A 24081-nucleotide genomic window follows, 5' to 3' on the forward strand; every position below is an offset into this window, starting at 1 on the left:
GAACGCGTCTTATATCCTTGACTCATTTAAACTACGTCAAGAAGCAGCTGATACAACGCATTCACTACCACCAACTCCCCAAACACTAAACGTGAACGCAATACACCCACCCCCTATGCGACGCATTTACTCGAGTCCCCCTCGCGGGGAGATGGGCCCTTTTTTTAATAAAGGAACACTGCAAATATCACTCATGCATTGATTTTCTGCCTTATATTTTCGTATAGTCTTGTGCTTGTTCAACAATGTTAACAAGTATGAACATTGACACCATACTTAGACGTTAAGATTTGGCTGTGAGTATATAAGACTATTGCGCAGCATCTCTGTTGCTTTGGCCGGCTGGCTGAATCGAGTGACAGACGGACGGACGGACAGACAGACAGACACCAAAATTTTCCCGTTCAAGTTATTGTCTTTAAAAGCCATGCTCGTCCGTCGTCGTCGGGTTTTTCCCGGCAGCGACCGCACCGGCGTTGGAGGGGAGCGCATGCAGCTGGGGCTCCGGCCAAGCATCAAAGTAATCATGGGCGCGAAGATGGCCGATCGGCAGCTGGGGGGAGGTGGGGGCGTGCGGCGGCGGGCTGCTCACGTTCGCGCAGACGGCAGTATTTCCTCGCGCCTGGAGCGCCACGGGCCCTTCGCCACGGCGAGGAGGAGCCCACGGCCGCCTTGGTCGTCGTATAAAAAGAGAATCGTCGGCTGGACACGGAACGCCCAGCGGCCGCCTCTTCTCCGGAGCAACAGGTGAGTGAGTCTTTTCACCGTTGCGACCTGTGGACACCCTGCGGTGACACTTCAAATCAGAGGCTACCTGTGTGGGCAGCTTGGAAGAAGCAGCGACGTAGCGGTTTACAAGACCGCAGGAAAATGACCAAACACATGTGCGGAGAGCGACGCGTTTACGCGCGCTTTTTTTTTTTTTTTTTCCCTCTCCATAACCAGCCCGGTAGCCTTCATGTCTTGATTACTGGTGGGCCGGTTTTCAAAGCGGTAAAAAGCGCGCGGAAACGCTTCGCCCTCCGCACATGTGCTTGGCCCCCATCGCGCCTAGGTAATCGCAGCGCCCGTGCAGATGATGTGTTTAACCCAGTGATCTATCAACCTTCCGGGCCAGCGATCGCAGAGGCAGGATACCAGTAGTCATCCTTCCGTTAACCGTCTCGACCTAAGCTACACACATTCCAGGTTCTCTTTGAGTGCAACCGAAATTATTCAACAGCACATCCGAGCCAGCTTCCGGCGGAAATCCGTCTGAAAGTGCCAAACAACTTGGCTACGGTATAAATGAAGATGCTGCTTTGGCAGCGTCGACGTTTTCGAGCTCTAGGCGTGTTTAAGCGGCTCTCCGTATCGTCCTTCCGAATTTTAGAACGGCGACGAGCACCGCCAACTGGGGATAACGCGCTCCAGAGGAATCGTGTGAGGCGAACGCCTGCCAACCCTGCAGCCTAATCAAGTCTCGTGGGTGGGGGAGCGTGAGAGGCGCTTCTTTCGTTTGTTTGCGCACCAGTATAAATCAAGCGCGAATCGCTCGTGTCGTGTTCGGTGGGCAGACGTCGTTTTGACAGGCGCCGGATGTCACACCTCGGGGCTGTAAATGCGAGCTCGGGGGAAGGAGGCGGCGCTCGGGAGGCGTGGTGGGTTCGAACGCCTTCGGCGAAGCCATAAAGTGTCGCCTTCTTTGATGGCCTTTGAGCCGGGCAAAGCCTCGACTAAACTGCGCGACAGGCGTGCCGGGATCTCGAGCGACCGCACCGGCAGAGTTCATTAGAGCGACCATTGAGGCGAGCCGGTGCAGGGGACCTGTCATTCCTGCTTGGCCATATATTTCCGACTCGTTGGCTGATAAATAAGCCGCGCTTGATAAAGGGTTCCTTTCGGACAGTGCGCCTAATCGAGCCGTCGGAGCTTCCAGTTATTTCCCAGCCGTCGGCCTCGCGAGCAGCGGGTGTTAGCCGCCGCGGCCTGCGGCTTCGCGGCGGGCCTTCCATCACCAAGCCATCCTGAGGCGCGCGGCTTCGGAGTAAGTACGAGCGGCGCCCTGCCGCCGCCGCCGCCGCAGAAGGCGCGCAAATTCGCCTGGAATGGACATGCCCGCTGTACGCAACGCAGATAGTCGCTCTCGGATATTTATAGTGTGATAAGAAGTCAGTGAACGCGTATCCAATGATGGCACTGGTGCACATTGCGTTTGCGGATATCAGTACAAAAAGTTGCACTCGAGCAAGTGGCACCGTATTTGCGTTGTCTGTAAATGCACAGCATATTTGCACAACTGTAATAATTGGTGCAAAAATTGGAACCCGCTTTCAAGCTGTTTATTGTCAACAGGATCCCCCAACCATCCGGTGCACTCTCTAGAAACCACAGTGTAGTTAAACCTGTATTTCCTGAATGTGGTTAGTTCTGAAGAAAAAGGAAGACGGTCATACAGCAAGCTCATGTTCGCGTGAATTTTCGAGCTGGAAGCGGCGAAAGGGGAAATGCTGTGTACAGACCAGAAGCACTTGCTAGGTGACGGACCCGTCGTATGGAAGGTACATCTGCGGCGAACTGTATTATGGTGAGAGGTTGAAACGGTGATGTGCCACGTTTGCCCCTTCGCATGGTCCCTTCGAAACTGCCCCCCCCCCACGTGCAACAGTGGCTATTGTGTTAGGAGAGCAATGAAGGAGGAAAACAAAGTTTATTGCAGAGCAATGGATAAATCGTTCACGTCATCCCTACAAATGCGGTCGCATTTAATGAGGAAATTTAAGCCGATTCTCTTCGCGAGAGACGAAGTGGTATACTCGGGAACAATTTAAGAGCGGCAATAGCTCATGTACGGTATCACTCCGCCTAAGCGACGGACCCGGATGTCAACGTGGGCGCGAGTTTTGAAAGGAGACTGCTATGAAGGCGTGGTATCGTCTGCCTTTCCTCACGTAGTTTGTTTGTCGTCGCTGCAGTTGTTTATAAGCATTATAAATCCAAAAAATAACTAAAACGGCTCTTGCGGCGTTCAAAATATTCCCAGTAACACACTACTTGCGCCGCGCGGAGTAACATCCGGCTGCGGTGACGAGGCACAGTGGCAACTTCCGTTGCCGTTCTTAAGTTGTAGCCGGGTATAGTGCCTCTCCGCCCGTCTGCCAGTTTGTAGTTTGCGGAGCATGGGTTGGCAAGTTCTGCTAGATAACGTTCTCAGGCAAAGATTGTGAGCAGTGAATGTTTCGTCTCTCAGTTCTCGTACACCAGAACCTGGCCTGGCTGTAGACTAGGTCGTTAGGAACTGTTCGGAAGAATGGCCAGGCGACGCCCTAGTAGTCATAAGGCCAGCATTCAAGGTTCTACCTGAGTCTAGGAGAATCTGTCTAACCTTACCTCTGGTTGTTTCTGGGAAAAGCGATGTTTAAATTGCTCTGCGCGCGGAAGAAATTATTTGGTCACTGAAAACATCTTGTTCTTTCGTCTGTTTTTCTTTGCGTCTCATGAGCACCTCGTACGTGACCAGACAACGACATCCGGCTGTCGTGCTGGTCCCTGAGCTGTGTCGAGATTACTGGCAACGTTGTGATGTAAAGCGCACTGATATCACGTGGACAGGATTATACGCCGAGTTTCGATTACACTCATGCTGTGCTCAAAGCGTGCTCGAAGTGTGCCCAATTTAGGGACACAAAAGTTTCCGTTTTCATCCATGCTATTCACTTGAGGCACTTTTTATCTTCATGAAAATGTGACCGCAACCGGGAGCTGGTGTCCAGGCTTTACAAGCTGAACAGCAATGCTTCGTAACCAATATAGTACTAAAGACTCCACAGGCCGGAAGCTGCGAATTTTAAGCAATGTACGCCGTAACATCAACAGCATTGAACCTTTGGCTTACGTCTCCGAAGTTGTTACTAGTTCCTGACTAGCCTTTTGTGTAGTGATATAGGCAGGGTATTCCTTATTAATGTTTTTTATGGCCTTGGGAGCGGCAGTTTGCTTTGACGCAAAAACAATAATTTTCCCACCATGGGCGTGCGTACGTGATACGGAACGTCGAAAAATATTCCGCATCACCTAAAAAAATTGTGTATGCATTCAGCAGCGCGCTTAAAGGCATCAGGAATAAATTATAACTGAAGCATCCCTTTTTCCCGGTGAGGTGAGGCTAATACAGCTTACGAAGTGCTTGCTCCTAACAATTGAAAGGAGGCAGTTCCGCATGGGGCCGTTGCAAAGATAGATGTAACAAAGCTGCGTAGGTCTGCAGTACGTGTAGCTTGTAAATGTGCTGTAAAGTCAAGTCGGTGTGACGCCTGTTCTGCTCTCTCTTGCAGCGAACGGTGAGGAGCGGCTCGTATACCCGACAAGCTCCAGAGCTAACAAGATGCTGGCCTCGGTGCTGTACCCTGTTCTGGTGGTGCTGCTGGCGTCCACCGACAGTGGTTACTGCCAGACGCCCTGCCCGGACTATTGCGTCAATTTGTTCGCCATGTTTGAACCCACCAACGGACGCATCAAGTGGATTCGTGGGCAAGACGCCTCCCGTGTGGTTCAGGTCATCAAGGTAGTGTCGGGAACGAGCACGTCTACGTCGGTCGTCACAATACGCATCAACGGAAGGGACGTTCCCGTGCCTTCCGAAGCCAAGCCCATGATTATCGAGGTACTTAAGAGACACCCTGAAATGGCTGAAGTGATCATTGAACTGCTCCAGAATCGACGACCGGTATACCCCGGCGAACCGACGCCAGGTGGGATGGGCAAGATGACTAAAGAAGAACCAGTTCATCCCATTGAGCCCACCAATACAAACAGTGATGAACCGTTTCCGATTCATCCGGGATCCGAGTCGTCGCCTACGTTCGGCCCTTTGTTTCCCGACACCGAAGAGCCTGTCAATCCTGGCTCGCCTGATGTTCCCAGCAAACCTGACGAGCCTGTAGTGCCTTTCGAACCTAGTGTACCCAGCGTTCCGAATTCCGGGGTGCCCTCCTTCCCAGACTGGGTTCCCGATCCGCTTAATCCCATTGATATACCGTTTGAGCCACAACTTGTGCCCGAAGACATTAGAACCTACCTGGAGATGCTGATCCGCAATCCCGACTATTTCGTCCCCATTTACACCATTCTAAATCGTAAAGGCGTCCGCTTTCCGGATGTAAGCAGGCCGTTCACGTACGTCATCATAAACGGTCACCGTGTCGACTTGCCGAGAAAGGTAAGGGTTGTCTTCACCGTGCGAATCAACGGCCAGCAGTTCGTACTGCCCAGGGATGCCCAGAGGCTGCTCACGTACATCTCCCAGCATCCTGACCAGGTGCCACTGATTGCCACGATCCTCCAACAGTTCGGCGCCGTTGTCACTACAAGCCCCGGCGGTAAGGTCACTGGGTTCACCCTCTTTGGCAAGCCTTATGTCCTTCCTCGTCCCGTTTCCACACGAGTAACCGTGAACGGCCGGACGTTCAATCTGCCTCGGGACATTCCTAAGCTCATCGGCTTCATTCAGAGTAACCCCCAGGCGTTCCACAGGATACTGCCCATTCTCGAATCGTTTGGCGCGCGCCCTCGAAAGTCGCCTACTGGAGAAATAACCTCGGTGGTAATTAAAGGCAGCACGTTCCCGGTACGATCGGTGGCTCCAGTGCAAGTCACTATCCACGGAAGGCCATACACTATTCCCGCAGACCTTGATGTCTTGCTCAAGCAACCCGACAGCCTGATCGTCGGCGAACTTATCAGTTCGCTTCAGAAGTCACGGATCCCAGTGACCGTGGACAAGGACACTGGTAACGTGGTTGGCATCGTCATGGATGGCGTGCCCATTCCTTTCCCAACCATTGTACGGTTGCGTGTAAAACTGGGTGGCCGGGTGTACAGGATACCACGCGACCTGCCTTCGATCGTAACATACCTAGAGCAAAATGGAATGCCAAGCCCTGTCCTGTCCCTCCTGTACACCTACTACGGTATTATCCCTGTGAGAGACTCGAATAACGTCGTGGTCGCCCTCTCGTTCAACAACAAGAAGTACCCGGTAAAGGTATCGCAACCGCAGACGACCGTCGTCATTAATGGCAGACGCTTCGTTCTGCCCAAGGACACAAACATTCTGATTCGCACACTACAGGAACGCCGTGTTGGTGTGGATGAATTTCTGCGTATCATTCAAGAGGTCGGTTACAAGCTCATGCCTGATACAGATGGCGTTCTCCGCACCATTCAGAAAGGATTTGACGTCATTTCCCTTCCAGTACAAATACGACTTATCGTCAACATTAACGGAGTCCGTTACAGGGTGCCCGAGGACCTACCTCGTATCGTGAAGGTTTTCAAAAAGATAACATCTCCCGGATCTCTGGAGCCCATCCTGGTCAGTCTATCGAAGATGGGGGTGCGTGTCCAGCGGAGCGGAACTCACATAACGCTCATCTTTAACCAACGCCGTTACACCTTCCCCACCCCACCTGGCGGCCGTGGTGGCCCCAATGGGGAACCCGGAGTACCCTCGGGAGCGGTTCGCATCAATTTCAACGGCCAGTGGTTCACACTCCCAACTCAACTGGATGCCCTGATGACCACAGTACGTTCCAACGGCCCTGTGGCTATCCAGCTTCTGATTCAGACGCTTCGCTCGAACGGCGTCACAGTAAACCTGAAACCCGGTGGCACTGACATAGTTTCGATTGTCATCCGCGGGCAAGTATTCCCTGTGCCTGGAGGCAGGGTCTCACCTATCGGCCGCGGCAGTAACGCAGGCGTGGTGGTCACAATACGGGGCCGCCAGTTTACCATTCCTCGGGACATTGGAATCCTGCCCCGTACGCTGCCGGGCTTCCAGTACGGTGAGCTAATCCTCGCTGTCCACCGCGCTGGTGCCCTGTTCGAGGTGGACGAGAAGGGAAACTTCTACGGCATGCGCTTCCAGGGTAGGCTCTTCAAATTCTCGGTCATCTTCCGCGTAAACGTGTTGCTCCAGAAGGGCGGAAGGTCGTACCGCGTGCCGGTGGACTTGGCCGAGCTGGCACGGGGTCTGGCCGCCCCCGGCCACCACTGGAACTGGGCCTCTGTGCGCAAGGTGCTCCACAATTCGGGAGTCGAGGTGCAGGGAGGCACGGCAGGGGCACCACGGGCCATCGGCTTCCAGGGGAAGTTCTACGAGCTCCGTGTCTCCGGCAGTGGTGGATTGCAGGAGCCACAACTCATGCAGTTCGGTCAGGAAGCCCAACTGTTTGCATAGCTTTACCATTACCTCCCCGCTCACGAACGCGACTACGGAATGTTTGTCGCGGCTGTTAATAAATAAAGCTCATAACACATTTAGTCTACAAACGAAGTGTTTCAAGTGGGCCAGTGTGCTGTAAACTGCCTGTATGACGTATATCCCGAATCTCGGACTGCCCTCAACACAAGCGTGTACTTGGGTAGAGTTCCAGCAAGGCATCTGTTAACAAAGCAGTGCACCCAAGGGATGCTTTTTTCTTTTTCGTTGCTTCATTTAAACTGCTGCGAGCGGTTTATTCGTTTAAAATCGAACTACTTTATTACTGCGTAATGTGAGTGCGACAAAAGGGTGACCCTAAAAGCTGCCCGCATTCTCTGGAACGAGGTTATGACCATGAAGCAGCGTGCCTTTACGTTTTGCTACAGTTGACCGTACTTTCCATTCCCGCGTTGTTTGTTTTCTTTACTCCTATTGGCAAAGTGTGCGCACCAATGCCTTGGTATCCACCAATGAAGGGGGTTCAAAAAAATGGCGGCGTATCTGCTTTCTCACCAGCAAATTGCCTCTAAAGACGATTATCCTGCAACGCCCTTGCAATGTAACACGCTCACCTCTGTCTTTTCAATCCTCTGGCTTCCCCCTTCTCTTTCGCTCCTCCTGTGTTTGATACAATGCCGATTTTTTGTTTCATTCAATTCAATTTTCCCGCGCTCGCACTGCCAGCGCGCCATATGGTGGAAGAGCGCGCAGCTTGCCTTACATCTGATAACGCGTTCTTATTCGTTTGCCATCAAACAAACGAGTTTATCACGAATTCTTAATTAAGAGAACGCCGCTTTTTTGATTACGCACTGACATTTTGCAACAAACACGCCTGAGGTTTCTTTGGCGTTGCATGAAGTGAACATGTATGACCAATGCCAGTGGTTTCAGTAGTTTCGGGCGTCTTGACAAAGAAGTGTTTCAACTTTTCCCCGAGTGGTTCAGTCTAAGGTCAGCCAGACAGACAGGGCAAATTTTCACGCTTGGATCGCCCAGGAAAGGCGATCGCTTTTAGGACCCCCTCTACCGCTCTCTGCCTTTGATGTCCAAAAATTTAATTCTTCACTTAATGTTGTGAAAACACTTTTATGATCTAAAAGAACTTCTGACATCACAAATATGAAATCAGAAAAAAATTTGGTTCATTAGTGTGGACACAATGACCCACTCGGCACTGGGAAACACTGGTCACTGGCTGCCCACAGATCAGTTGAACAAGAAAGCTACCCTGATAGCATGATTTATGGCTCGAGTGAAGACAATAACGTAAAGTTTGTATTGCTGTCGTTTTTATTAACAAGAAAATTGCACAATTTCGCTTACTTGTCGCTATCCCATTGAGCCCCCGGGCTCGATGCCACTTGACAAGCATAAACAAGACATTTTTTAGTACACGGAAGTACATGCTGTCCTCTCTTTTCTAATTTTTGAAGGTCCGGGAACCTTTGTCTGTCCACAGATGGTGTTAAATGTCGAAAAAAAAAACAGAAAGTGTGAGAGAAGAAAATATTGTTTGAAGTGTTGCTTCTGAGCAACATTAGGCATCAATGAACAGCGAGCCGACGGCGCTGCTGTGGAATGCTTTCTTCTGCACCTTGTCGGCCTTACCTGTGCTTCCTTCACTGAAGTGGAAAAAAGGAGTATATAACTTAACTCTAGAGGGTTACCTAACTCCATGGTTGCCAATTTCCCTGATCCAGGTCGGGCGCCCGGAAACACCGAAAAGCTTCCTACCCACACTTCCGAGCTGCTGGCCAAAAATGCGATTGCATTTTCCTTTACAAATGAATTGTTACAGTGAGGTCATCTTAATAAACCGCACAAGCTCGAAGGCTTGTGGAGGAATTCGGTACCGGGAAAGTGTTGTCCAACGTTCTCATTCGAAATTTTGTGCGTGTAGGGAATCACAGCTATTTTCTCTTTTGGTAGGGCACGGTACCTGTAGCCTAAAATGCTAGCAAAATTTTATTTTTAGAGCGAAGCTGTGCGTAGCTACCCTCTGGAGGCGGCCCACGTCCTAACGTCTACGCGTCGCATTGACCAGAAAAGAATTCCTCCCGTTTCTCGGTGCTCTGTAGCGTTTTATCCAATGTAGGTATATAAAAAAAGTGTGCTTTGAGTGGCCAGTAAGACGATTTCCTCATTATTTAGACTTTAATTAGCTCGACATAATTGGTTAGTTCACGGTGAAGGTTCAAAGGTTGCACAATTCACGTCAGCTTTAAATACACGGCCGTCTACGGAGGGAGCATGGTCACAGAAAACGGCTGAAATGCTCATTTTATTGAAATAATCCCGAAAGAAATTATATGTCAATAGGCCGCTGATCATTCTTCTTAACCGAGTGGAAGGGCTAATGAATTTTTTAACGTTCATGTCGCCCCTCTCCCAAATCAGCGTATATGTAGCAAGGCCTGAAGTGTATTCTGGTGCATTCTGGTACATTATGGTATCCTGGTACATTCGAAAATGAATGTCCACGCATATATACTTCGCGGCGAGCCCTGACCGAGGTGTTAGAACTTTACCGCTATGCACGAATTAGTGCAATTTAAATCTGAGTATTTAAAGCGGTTTCTTTCACTGACCTCGAACCCTCGCGCAAGTGCGCCTCCCGAGTTCCATCTGTGGATACGAGGAGGCGTTTGTTTGTTGACTACCTATTATTTGCTCTTCTACAGCGTATATGAGCAGCAAATTCGTGGAATTTTTTTTTTTTTTTGGGTGTCGGCTCTACCCGATCTGCAGTCAAACTGGGTCACACTAGTCTAACCACCGAGGCGCTCCGCTCACTCAAGCACACATCTCTAGCGCAATGGCTACCAGCTTCTTCTGCAACGTCAAAGCTCTCACTAGTTTACCCTATTACAATCCGTGCTGCTCACAATGGTTGCAAGACATGCCATGCGCAAACACGTAAAATCCCGCCGAGGAAATTCGCGCACAGAAAGAATAGCTGGGAAGAATATAGTTGCAAACAAAGCGAGAGCTGGGATTTCTCCAAGGCACCCGAATCAATCGGATGTGCCACAGTTGTCCGTTTTAAATGCAGAGCATTTCTTTAACTCACGATGTCACCCGGCGTTGGCGTGCCTCGGCGTCCGCAACAGCCGTTCCAGGTGTGCCCTCTCCTCCATTCCTCCTCGCCTGCTCTCCGCTGCTCCTCGCGTGTTCTCTGCGTGCTCGGATCGTGTTCAGCAACAGGTGGGGCGCGCATGCGTCGTAGTTTGGCGCGGGATCAACAACAGTTGTGGCGTGATCCTGACGTAGTCGTGACGTGGTCGTGGCGCGGTCGTGCCGTGATGGGGCGGTTCTCGGCGTTCGCTCTCGCTGTCAATTTCTTTCGAACCAAATAAAATCGGGTATGTGCGCCCCCCGAAAATGCTCTGCATTTGACCGTGCCCCTCGCGAGGGGGATGTTTTTAGTTGTCCTTCTAACATTTCTTCGTTCTTGCTGAAACTTTTTGTTTAAGGCGATAGCTTTACATGATCGGTTCTGCGAAAATCTGGCATTGGTGCTGTCAGCGTTCGTACGGTGTAATTGAAAAGCCTGTTGGCTGAAGCACCCACAATGCTCATCCCAGTGGCTGCGAGCGTATGTCGATCGTATGTTGATACCGGTGAGCACAGGTATGCGTCAGCGTGACGCCCCTGGTGTATGCGACGGCCCGATGTTAGGCTTAATGTTACGATTGGATGTTTTTTAACGTCGTCAATCGGTACCCACAGCTTGACGCGCAACGAGTCTGACGTCCCTTGGCGGCGGCGTGTAGCTCAACGGCAAGGTTACCTCCCACGGTAAGGATGAACAGAAGCCAAACAACCTTCTCGCATACACACCCACGAAGACCGGCCCATAACGGTGACAGCTGCTGTCAGAAGGTCACGGCTGATTTGCCGATTCTTATTCGGCTGCGGAATCTGCATACGCGCCCACAATTATCAAATGCCCCCTAGAGGTAATTGACCATTGACGACGCCACCTGCCGTCAGATGCTCATGGCCGATTAATATGAGCGTACCCATAGGGCGAAATAAACATGCGAGTAAATCGCCCTACAACGCGTAAATCGCCCTACAACACGCGCAAGTAGCCTTACGTGCCCCTGTATGTTTTTAATCGACGTTCTTTGAAAGTAGTGTGCGCATGTGAGCAGAGATCACGGTGAACAATGGAGACCGCCGGTCAACGGCAGCAGCGATGGGCAACACATTTTCCCGGTGCTCGTGAAGGGTCTGCGAGAAACGCCGAATGGCGGACTTCCGAAGCTGGAGCAAGACATGCGCGTAAGGCTGATCCTAGAGCTGGCGACGCTGTCGCATTCCAAAGAATCCCGTAATAATTCCACTAATGTTCTCGCTGTCCTCCTGTCCCTTCTTTTTTTTTTTTTTTTGCCAAATCCCCGTCCCCCAGTACAGGGTGGCGGACCGGGCTGTACGCCTTGGTAACCTCCAGCCTTGCCTTTAGCTTTATCCTCTTCCTTGCCCGACTACATTTCAAATTGCTAAAGAAGATGGCGCAAAATTAAAACACTGCCTGCCCTGTGGTTCTGTCAGTTCTTCGCTTCCATCCAGCGTCTTTTCTTCCGCAGAGGAGATCACGATGTCAAAGCACCAACTAGCTCAACGATGCACTTTAAGCTGCGAAAGTAGCCCAACAAGAACGTGCTACCCGAGTAACTCCGCATCAACGAGCATCTGAAACCCCAAAGATAAAAAAAACGCGCTGAAAAAAAAAAAAAAGCGCACATCAGTAATGAACCTAGTTTTGTCTGGCCTTTTGTTTCAAGCGAAGAAATTAGTTCACCAACATTCCATCCCATACTCGGAACTACTTTCCATGAAAGCATATTACGCAGCTGTCGAGAAAGCGCGACATTCCCGTGCTTTACACAGTTGCGAGGAGAAAAAGTTGCCGGGTCAGGCATTCTTCGTCAAATAACGAGCCCTATAAAGATCTGCCACCCCACTCAGCGGGAATGGGGTGCTTAAGATCCGCCACCCCGCTCAGCGGGGATGGCGTGTTAGAGATCCGCCACCCCCCTCAGCGGGGGTGGCGCGCTAAAGATCGGCCACCCCACTCAGCGTGGATGGCTTGCACCACCTTCTGTGAGCGATCCACGTGCGAGTACTTCACTTGCGCGTGCGGGATTTTGCGTGCGTGCGCGTGCACGTAAGCATTCTTGTTACTTTTGGTATTTCTCCTTGCCTTTGGGTGTGCTTGTTTCGCCCTTTTAAGCGAAGCTTCTATGGATAGGATCAGTGATTTTATGGCGTCTGCGGGGGAAAACTCTCTCCTAAAAAGTGGCCGTGAAAGAGCCGACAACGCAAGCAAACGCGCCGCTCGCGTCGGAGTGGAAACTCTACCTTGAAGAATAAGAGTGAGAGCCAGGTGAGCGTGAAAGAGCGGTGGGCAGAGGCGTTGGAAAACGAACGTTCCGGTGTGTGTGTGTGTGTGTGCACGCTATTAGCACAGAGTCACCATCAAAGTCACACGCAAAGTCGCAAAACATGATTTGTGACGCGTTCCAAAGCAGATGGTGTTCGAGTGTGCGTTTTTGTTCGTTTATCACAAGGAAGTGTGCGCGTGTAATGTACGGGCATTTCTCAGGGATGATCGTCGTCAATTCTCGATAGAAATAAAATTTGCCCACTTTCCGGACAAGAAAGACCACCCACAACGCCATATTCCGCTCTAATAAACGTATATCAACAATACAGCACCACAGTTCACCTGAATTCTTTGACACCTCTATGTTTTGATCCGAAAAGCTTCTCTGGTCATCGACCTTCACAGAACGGAATGGTTGCTTAATTTTTAATACCATCTAAAGTAGCAAGTCAAACGTGCCGCCAGGCAGACTTCTCGCATCCTTAAAGGAGTACTGACACCAATTTTCGGCGTTAATATTACTGCGCACTCGCTTCCTTTGCTCAACAGAATAGCCTGGCTGAAATATGAGCGGCCTGCGACGCGAAGAGCATACCTTAATTGGATCTCATCTATCGCGCCGGCGGAACAGCACGCGTAGCGGCACTCAGAAAATGGACATCAGCGTGGCATCATCCCGTGGTAGCCAAAAGGAGTGACGCGGACAGCACCCGTCAAAAACCTGCGTCGTCATTTCACGCGCGCGGCCCCGCGAGCGGCGAGCGGGCGCCGGCGCATTCGCAAACAGGCGCAGCTAGCCAGAGCTACAGGCGTAACCGCTGCCCAGAAAGGCACTGTTGGCAGCAATAAAGTTCCTCACACGGGAAAGGAAGCGATAATATATCCCGGAATCGCAATAGAAGTAACCGTCAGGACTTTTATTGAAAGCGGTCATCGAACTTCCGCGCAACGGTAGGCCTAGCACCTTCAGGCAGCCCAGCCGTTGGTTGCTGGGCTGCTGCCATATGCGCCTTCCGGGATGAAAGCACGGGAATTTTAAACAACCGATTTTCAGGACGTTCATTGTAATTAATTATCGCGCGCTGAAGTACTTAAAGAGTTTTACGGGTTCGCCAGATAATTAAGCATCGATAAAAGCAATAAAAGTGGAACATTATATTTTCGTGTCAGCACTCCTTTAAGATTTCTTCGCATGTTGTTTAGTGCTATATCTGCATTATCAATGCAAATACATCATCATCATCAATGATTATAAGTCATTGATTCATCATCACTGATAAAGGCTGCTTTGTTCCGATAACAATGATAACAGCAACTTTATCGCGAACTTCAAGGAAGTACGCGAGACGTTGAAGAAGACATATGAAGCAGTGGCAATCCCCCAGCCATCACATAATATGGTTAGTGCGACTGGCAGCCGCCGACATAAACCACCACCAAGAAGCATGACTGGGTGGTTCTAGTGGGGCCCTAGTTCCGTTTGGTCGTATCCCATCAGTGCTAACGTCTAGTTAACCCACCGATAACAATGTTTTCAGTGCTGGCCCCTACTACACCACTTTTGCCCATACTACGTCACTGTAGCGCGAAATTTGAAAGTTATTTATTATATTCCTTGCGTTTCTTTTGTTTAAATATTGGCTGGTGATTACGATACTCTCTAATGCGATATTTGGGCGCAGCAGCAGGGCGCTGAGGCAGCACTCACTCGTGGGTTCTGTCAACGGCAACGATGATGATCCTCTGCGGCGGCGGCGCGAAGTGAGTCTCAGGAAGGGACCGCGAACTGCGTCTTAAGCGAACGCACATCATAGTCACGCGCACCCCCCCCCCCCCCCCCTAACGTTTTCGTCAAGCGTCGCGCCGCCGAGTGCCTCGTGCGGGAACATCATTCTGCCCCCTATCATCATTCTGCCCCCTATCGTACCCCACCGCACACTTTCGGAGAGCGCTGGCTCGCGCCGGTGCACGGCGAACCTCCCTCTTCTCCCACTTTCGCGACACCCTCCGCCTTGAGCTTTCTTTCATCGTTTGCCTTTTCTTTCACTCGTCGATCGTGCCTTCGTTCACTCGGTTACGCCGACAACGCGGCTCATCCCAGAGACGGCCGCCAAAGGGCCGCGCCCTAAATGTCTTTCGGGGATGGAATGAAGCTGAGTGAGAATGGAGCTCAGTGAGTTAACAAAGTAACTCACTAGCTCTGTTTCAGCCACGAAAGATATTTTTAAACAATAAATGCAAGAAATGTAAAAGCAAGAAGACGCTTTTTAAACATAGTTTTATTTTTCACTGGACAAAGTTATATTTTGCCAACATGACCCCTTTAAGAGAGTTTTTCGCGCGCGAGAGTTGGTGAAGCAACGCACAGTTGTGTGATATTATGGCTCTCTCTGTATATAAAACAACCTTGTTCAACGCTTAGCTTCGCCGTATTCGTTTACGGTTTATTGACTGCGGAATTTCCAGGAGTTCACCGTCGTATATTACGGCAGCTGACTGAGCCAGCTCAACTCCAAGGTGCTTTTGAATGTCCCCGCCACAATAGGGGAATTGTCTATCTTTTCCTATTGATGTGTAGCATTCTTTCCCGAGTGCCCTCACAGCCAGGACCGTGTAACGCTGCATTTCCACAAAAATGCAGATATAGTGGAAGTTCCACCTGTAGTCGCTTAGTGGCGTAAATGGAGATAACTGCTCGCACGAAATTTTGAAAAACTAAAACATAAGAAAAATACAAAAAATACGAAAAATGGAGAAACATGTAACGCCCTGCATTTCCACAATAATGCAGATTTGAGTAAAGTCCCAAATGTAATCCTCATAATAACGTAAATGGAGATAATTGGTCGAGCGAAATTCTGAAAAACTAAAAAATAAGAAAAATATTTAAAAAATACGGAAAATGTCAAAACGTATAACGCATGGCATTTCCACAATAATGTGGATATCGCGAAAGTTCTGCCCGTAATCGTTATAATAGCGTAAATGAAGATAATTGGTCGCACGAAATTTCGAACTAAAAAATAAATAAAATATAAAACAATTACGAAAACTGGCGAACCGTGTAACGCCCTGCATTTCCACAATAATGCAGATTTCGCGAATTGTTACAATAGCGTAAATGGAGACAATTGGTCGGACAGGATTAAAAAAAAAAAAAAAACTTTGACTGTAAAAACTCACACTGAAGACAAGCGGCATAAGAATGCTACACATTATACTCGGTGACAACTTAAGAACGGCACCGGAAGTTGCCGCTGTGCCTTATCACCATAGCCGGATGTTTCTCCGCGCGGCGCAAGTAGGGCGTTATTGGGAATATTTTGAACATGGCGTGAGCCGTTCCCGTGATTTTTTGGACTTAATATGCTTATAAACGACTCCAGTGACGACAAACAAACTGCGTGAGACAAGGCAGACGATATCACGCATTCATAGCAAACCCCTTTCAAAACGCGCGCGCACTGACATCACGGGTCCGGCGCTTTGGCGGAGTGATAAACTACATGAGGTGGTGCCGTTCTTGAGTTGTAACCGAGTATAGTAGATAATTCTCAGAATTTCTGCAGAATTTTTTATTCCCGTTGCAATTTATTTGGAATTTACCAACTGGGCCCGAAGAGGTCCCGAAGTGCAGAACTAGCCAGGGAACCCTTCTATTAATAACTGAAACACGTAAAGAATTACTGCACAAGCATAAACAAGCTTAAAAGAACTGACCAATTTCAGGTTACTAAACAAACACGACAAATAGAAGGCAGAGAGAGCAAAATCCGCGCTTCAGAGGATAAAAATACACTGTAAAAAATATACATGCAAATATGAGAATCAGCAAAAGGTATATTGCGGTGCTTGCGCCAACCAAATGTACGAAAACCTTACAACTGTACCGGGTGATCAAAATTAAGTTGACAGGAGGAGGAGGAACAAACATTTAATTGAGCAGTCAATGTTATTGGGTTGACCGCCAGGTGGGGGGCCTCTTTAATCTAGGAAGCCCTGGATCTTGGCAGCCTGTCTCGCCCGGTCCACCAGATGTTGTTGGGGATCCGGGTTGGAGCTGGCCAACCGACCCTCCCACTGCTCAAATGAGGGATTGGGATTTGGGGCAAGGGATGGTGTGTGGCGGCTCTCACACCCCATATGGTAGAGAGTGCATGGCTCTATGCAGCATTTACAAGTGTATGTGTATAATGTCGGATGTATAGAGTGTAGCAATTTACCAGGTGGAAATAGGTTAGTCTGGAGCTGTCTGTAGATGACCGTGCCTTCGCGAGACATGTTGGGGTGTGGAGGCGGAAAGGTTCTTCGTCCCAAGCGGTAGTGGGCCAGGATGTCACTGTACCTTCTGGGGATTAGTTCTCGTGTTGGGATCATGGAAGGACTGGCTGACATCCCAGAAGGAGGCGCCCGATGTGTATGAGCTCGGGCTGTGACATGAGCCGCCTCATTCCCTTCCAGTGATGAATGAGCCGGTGTCCATATGATAAACATTTCGGGTAAATCGGGGTGGGCCGATATAATTTTTGCTGCTGTTGATGAAATGCGTCCAATTTGGAAGTTTCGACGAGCTGTCTGGGAGTCTGATATGATGGTGACATGTTCTTTGCCAGTGGTAGCTGCAAGGGCAATTGCTGCTTCTTCGGCGGTGTCGATGTCCTTGGTAGGTATAGAAGCAGAAGCTAGCTCCAGTCCCTGATTATTGACTATCGACAGTTTTTTTTTTTTAATTTGGTGCTTAGACATACTGGAAGACAACCTCTACATTCAGATTATGCGCCCAGGGGACACACAATTAGGTGGCAAATATTGATGCCGGTGGCTTAATTAACTAAAATTCAATAATTAACTTTTTAGTGGCTGCAGTAAGCAGGCATGTTTGTATAGTTTGTATAGAAAATTTGGGTGCAATCGTGTTTTCACGAAGTTTCGTTTGGCAGAATTCTTGTAGCGCATCCGAATTCCTAGATATCGAACTCCGAAGTTTAATTGCGGTTCGCATGATTACGCATGCAAGACAGTGAATACCGGCGCAAAGCTCCTCCCTTTTGCTACGTGCGCGCTGTGTACGGTGTTTAGTTTGACAACGGGATGGAAGCATAGGAAAAAGTGGTAACTGACACCCCTTCAGTCTTGGCTGGCGTTATCGCAATCGGCAGTACTCGGAACCGCTATCTAAACACAGAACAAAAGGGAGGAGCTTTGCGACGGGCTTCACTGTCTTGCATGCGTAATCATGCGAACGGCAATTAAACTTCGCAGTTCGATGTCTCGGAGTACGGATACGCTAAAAGAATTCTTTCAAATGAAACTACGTGGAAACACGATTGCGCCCAACTTTTCAATACAAACAAACATGCCTGCTTACTGCAGCCACTAAAAAGTGAATTATTAAATTTTAGTAATTAAGACACCGACATCGATATTTACCGCCCAATTCTGTGTCCCCTTGGGTACATAACCTCACTGTAAAGGGGGTCTTCGCGTAAATCTAAGCGCATAATTAAAAAAAAAGCTGTCGACTTAATTTTGATCACCCCGTATAGTACAATCAAGAAATGTTCAGATTACTCTAGATTGAATAAGTGAATTAGTCATTGTAATTTCGATTGAATTAGTCATTGTTTGACACGTTTTGTGCGTTGCATAAGTATAGGTTCTGAATACTGCTACTGCTGTTGTTGTTGTCGCGGCGGTTAAGCTTCTGCTGTGTGTGTATGATGATGAGCTTTGGCTCTTCGCAGGCAGCCACAGCAAGAAAAGACCCCGCGGCGGTCGTCTTCCATAGGTGAAGGGAGAAATGGCGGCGTCTCTGCTTTCCTGGCTTCCTCTTATGCTTTTTCTGCTTTTAGTAGCCAGCGAAACTGGTCTGAGCAAAGAACACTGCCCGGCATACAGCGCAAAGCAAACTTTCGTGCTTACAGAGGAAGGTGTATCGAGAGTTGAAGGACCCCATGCTAGATTTGTTATTGGCGTCGTAGAGAAATTGCAGCATACGCCAGCAAATGTCCCTGTTACAAAAGTGTTTTTGCATAACACATGGGTGACCATACCGAAGAATTCGGTGATAAAAATCAAGAAGCTTGCCAAGACCCAACCGGAGATTTCGCATGTCGTGGAGAAAATCTTGCGGAAAAAGTTCGGGAAGCCGAAACTGCAGCCAACAACACCCCACCCTATCCACCCAGTGACCACAAAGGTGCTCAAAACAACGACGAAGGCGAAACCGCAGCCAACAAGACCCCGCCCTATCCACCCAGTGACCACAAAGGTCCCCAAAACAACGACGAAGCCGAAACCGCAGCCAACAAGACCCCGCCCTATCCGCCCAGTGACCACAAAGGTGCTCAAAACAACGACGAAGGCGAAACCGCAGCCAACAAGACCCCGCCCTATCCGCCCAGTGACCACAAAGGTGCTCAAAACAACGACGAAGGCGAAACCGCAGCCAACAACACCCCACCCTATCCACCCAGTGACCACAAAGGTGCTCAAAACAACGACGAAGGCGAAACCGCCGCCAACAAGACCCCGCCCTATCCACCCAGTGAATACAAAGGTCCCCAAAACAACGACGGAGCCGAAACCGCAGCCAACAAGACCCCGCCCTATCCGCCCAGTGACCACAAAGGTCCCCAAAACAACGACGAAGCCGAAATCGCAGCTAACAGGACCCCACCCTATCCACCCAGTGACCACAAAGGTCCCCAAAACAACGACGAAGCCGAAACCGCAGCTAACAGGACCCCGCCCTATCCACCGAGTGACCGCAAAGGTCCCCAAAACAACGACGAAGCCGAAACCGCAGCTAACAGGACCCCACCCTATCCACCCAGTGACCACAAAGGTCCCCAAAACAACGACGAAGCCGAAACCGCAGCCAACAAGACCCCGCCTATCCACCCAGTGACCACAAAGGTCCCCAAAACAACGACGAAGCCGAAACCGCAGCTAACAGGACCCCACCCTATCCACCCAGTGACCACAAAGGTCCCCAAAACAATGACGAAGCCGAAACCGCAGCCAACAAGACCTTGCCCTATCCACGCAGTGACCACAAAGGTCCCCAAAACAACGACGAAGCCAAAACCGCAGCCAACAAGACCTTGCCCTATCCACGCAGTGACCACAAAGGTACCTAAAACAACGACGAAGCCAAAACCGCAGCCAACAAGACCCCGCCCTATCCACCCAGTGACCACAAAGGCCCCCAAAACAACGACAAAGCCGAAACCGCAGCCAACAAGACCCCGCCCTATCCACCCAGTGACCACAAAGGCCCCCAAAACAACGACAAAGCCGAAACCGCAGCCAACAAGACCCCGCCCTATCCACTCAGTGACCACAAAGGCCCCCAAAACAACGACGAAGCCAAAACCGTAGCCAACAAGACCCCGCCCTATCCACCCAGTGATCACAAAGGCCCCCAAAACAACGACGAAGCCGAAACCGCAGCTAACAGGACCCCACCCTATCCAACCAGTGACCACAAAGGCCCCCAAAACAACGACGAAGCCAAAACCGCAGCCAAAAAGACCCCGCCCTATCCACCCAGTGACCACAAAGGCCCCCAAAACAACGACGAAGCCGAAACCGCAGCTAGCAGGACCGCACCCTATCCACCCAGTGACCACAAAGGTCCCGAAAACAATGACGAAGCCGAAACCGCAGCCAACAAGACCTTGCCCTATCCACGCAGCGACCACAAAGGTACCTGAAACAACGACGAAGCCAAAACCGCAGCCAACAAGACCCCATAGTGAAAATTTAAAGCGCAACAAATTTAGACACAAGACGAATGACACAGGGACAAACGCTTGTCCCTGTGTCATTCGTCTTGTGTCTAAATTTGTTGCGCTTTAAATTTTTACTATGGAGTACCAACTAGCTCGAACCCTCACGTTGTTAAAAAAAAAACAAGACCCCGCCCTATCCACGCAGGGACCACAAAGGTCCCCAAAACAACGACGAAGCCGAAACCGCAGCCAACAAGACCCCGCCCTATCCACCCAGTGACCACAAAGGCCCCCAAAACAACGACGAAGCCAAACCCGCAGCCAACAAGACCCCGCCCTATCCACCCAGTGACCACAAAGGCCCCCAAAACAACGACGAAGCCGAAACCGCAGCCAACAAGACCCCGCCCTATCCACCCAGTGACCACAAAGGCCCCCAAAACAACGACGAAGCCAAAACCGCAGCCAAAAAGACCCCGCCCTATCCACCCAGTGACCACAAAGTCCCCCAAAACAACGACGAAGCCGAAACCGCAGCCAACAAGACCCCGCCGTACAACGAAGAAGCCGACGCCTAGCAAACATTACCGAACTAAACCCACCGCGAAGAAGACCACAAGGCCTACCACAAGAAGGACCACACGACCAACTACAAAGAAAAATGAGCCGGCACCACCAGGCAGACATAAAGAACCACGCATCATGCCACCGACCCAACCAGAAATTAATTACCCTAGAATTGATTTACTTACGTTACTATTAGAGGACAAGATGGCCTCACTTGTACGGTGCAATCGATTCTTGAAGTTGTGATAAAACTCCCGAACTTCCTCCTATCCTATATCACCGTATTGCAGCATCTGGGCGTTAAAATGCCAGAGCTCGGGGTAAAGGGAAAAGTTACCTACGTTATTGTCAACGAGAAGACTATCCAACTCCCAAAGCCAATTGTGGTGTCCTACAGAGTCCCGATCAACGGCAAGGCGTTTGGGGTCCCTGCGCAGTTGAAGCGGTTGTCCATGTACTTGTCCACGCACCAGGCGCAGCTCACAAATGTGGTGCCTGGGGTCAGACAGCTGCAAGGGACCTTTTCCACGAACAAGCGGGGCTTCCTATCAAGCATCGGCATGTTCGGCGTAACGCACACTTTCAAGCGCCCTATAAGTGCGTCGGTGTCTGTTAACGGTCGCAATTTCGTCCTGCCGAGGGGCATCAAAGTGCTGCTCACAAGCATCAAGCGCAATCCGGCCGACTTCTTCAAGGTACAGATGCTCCTGGAAGCTTTCGGCGTTCACTTCAAACCATCTCCCGCTGCGAACAGCATTGAGGCTCGCATAGGGAAGAGAAAGTATAAAATTCCCATCGTGAAGCAAGTTAAGGTAACGATAAACAATCGGCAGTACAGTATACCGGGCGATCTCGGGACCATTTTCAGCGGCTCAACGGTTGTGCCGGTTGACGAGCTCATCGCGGCTCTGCAAGGGGCAAACGTCGTTGTGAAAGTGGACAGAAAGACCGGCGGCTTCACGGGAATTGTCATGGGCGGCGTCACAATATCGTTTCCAGTTGCCGCCTACTTGCGTATCAATATATACGGCAGAACATACACCGTACCGTACGATCTCCCCAAAATAATCTCTGTCCTAGAAAAGAAGCACATGCCGAGCAGTATTTTGTCAATTCTGTACACGTACTACGGCGTCGTTCCAGTGCGCGGCCCCAACAACGTGGTTGTCGCCCTTTCCTTCAACGGAGTTCGATACAAGGTAAAGCCTCAGCCCCAGACCCCTATAGTTATTCATGGCTACAAACTAGTTCTGCCGAGGGACAGCGACAAAATGAATCAACTTGTGTTGAGTGGGAAAATCGGCGTGGTCGAATTTATGCAGGCGCTTGAAATGGCCGGCTACACGTTTATCCCAGAAGCAGACGGCGCCCTGCGCAAGATACAAAAGGGTGCTGAGATAATCGACCTTTCTCGGGAATTACGCCTCTCCGTGAAGCTCGGGAAGATCGTTTACAGGGTTCCCAACGATCTACCACGCCTCGTGAAAGTTTTACGCAACTATAGTGAGAAGGTAATCGATAAGGTTATGGTCGAGCTTGGAAAGCTTGGCGTGCGCTTCACTAGAAAAGGCAAGCGTTTACTTCTCTTTTTTAACGGAGTCAAGTACGAAGTACAGCTGAAGAACGGTGGTGGGGCAGCTACGATTGTCATAATACTCAACACTAAGAGGTATGTAATCCCGGCGCAACTCAACGAGCTTGTAGCTGATGCAACAAGCCTAGGATCCTTTGCCATCGACACCATTATATCTGCCTTCAAATCCAACGGAATCAAGGTCAAACGATAATCCGATGGCGGGACCACTTCCATAGTCATTGACGGCAAACGATACAAAGTTGGACGTGTAGCCGCCGGCGCTAGCAATATCAAAGTTAAAATTCGAGGAAAGACGTTTTTGATTCCCAGAGACATGCCCAAGCTAAGACAGTTGAAGAACTTCAACATTTTTGAGCTCACCTCTGCAATTCTGAGGGTGGGAGCCAAGCTGGTGTTTGACGACGAGAGTTATGTCCGCGGCATTTTGTCCGCGGCATTACCATTATCCTAAACTTCAAGAGGAAGTTTAGGATAATGGTAAAGGTGGACCAAACCGGCACGATGTTTTATATTCCGGGCCAACTTGGCCAAGTTGCTCACATCCTCGCCTCGGGAAAGTGGAATTGGAAACAGGTGCGCACGGCGCTTATTGAAGCCGGTGTTCAAGTGCCCGGCGGTATCGTCAACAAGCGCGTCAAGAAATTCTCCTTCATGGGCAAACACTGCAAAGTAAAGAAGTAACTCGTTGTTACCACTCTGCTCACACTATAGGCCCACGTGCGTGACTGAGCTTTTTTGGAAGCACGTGCAAGTTTGGCGAGGCCACCGTTACGTTTTCGATAAACCGAACTCAAACAGGGGACGGATCACTTGCTGTGATCAAGGAGCACCTATACTGACTGACCTCATTGGACACTGAGACACCGAATAAGCGACGACGTCTGGGCACACAGAAAAAATAAACTAAATGTTATCACAACAACCCGTGTTGTCCTTCATTTTGCTTTCAGTACACGTGGCATTGCGGCCACATGAGTGAAGACGCTATAAACCTCACCTGTCCTTTTCCCTCTGCGTGGTGTTCATCACAGAACTAGTAGTCTGCGCAGTGCCCGTCTCTGTACTTTCGCCCCATTCGAGCAGAGCGCTAGTGTTATACTGTACCATACACTACGACTTTCATCTTAGCAGTATTGTGTTCCGGAGCAGAAACTCTGTGTTCCACAAAGCACCACTGGAACTTCAAATCCGGTTCCTCAATCTTTCCTTGGACTGGACACGTCTTCCTTTCTGGCATCTGAGCCGGTCGTGCGGATTATTAATGCGAGGAGGCACAGCTCTAGCTCCTAGCCATTTTTGCCTCCTGCGTGATCAAAATCTGTTTATTAACGTCGTTATTTGGCTGGGCTTACGAAAGCACGCACTCGGCTGGCGTTCACAAAATGCTCACCCTCCACAAAAGGCGTCCACAGCAGCTAACCCTCGCTTCGCCCTCAATTTTTTCCACTCGATGGTTGGTTGGCTCAGAGCATGGCTCGAGAATTGATCGGCCGAGCACCCGAAGACGAATATCTGCGTCCGCTTCCTCTAGTCTCGTATCAGG

The 24081-nt window shown here is 50.0% G+C and overlaps 1 protein-coding gene and 1 pseudogene across 2 annotated transcripts; both read left to right on the top strand.

Moving 5' to 3' along the window:
* The first annotated feature begins 627 nt into the window (after window positions 1–627).
* LOC144173273 (uncharacterized) lies at window positions 628–7302 on the top strand. Of its 2 annotated transcripts, none has more exons than XM_077701761.1 (2): window positions 628–747; window positions 4314–7302. In XM_077701761.1, the coding sequence occupies exon 2, from the start codon at window positions 4364–4366 to the stop codon at window positions 7217–7219; it is 2856 nt and encodes a 951-aa protein (XP_077557887.1). In that variant the 5' UTR covers window positions 628–747; window positions 4314–4363; the 3' UTR covers window positions 7220–7302. The 2 variants fall into 2 exon arrangements, with proteins under 2 accessions (XP_077557887.1, XP_077557886.1); XM_077701760.1 differs by lacking the exon at window positions 628–747 and adding an exon at window positions 1605–2026.
* A 13944-nt stretch (window positions 7303–21246) lies between these two features.
* On the top strand, window positions 21247–22989 carry LOC144175238 (uncharacterized; annotated as a pseudogene).
* Window positions 22990–24081: the final 1092 nt, after the last annotated feature.

The sequence above is a fragment of the Haemaphysalis longicornis genome, unplaced genomic scaffold (assembly GCF_048455015.1).
Source record: "Haemaphysalis longicornis isolate Haplotype H1 unplaced genomic scaffold, Haemaphysalis longicornis Haplotype H1 scaffold_3, whole genome shotgun sequence".
Taxonomy (NCBI): domain Eukaryota; kingdom Metazoa; phylum Arthropoda; class Arachnida; order Ixodida; family Ixodidae; genus Haemaphysalis; species Haemaphysalis longicornis.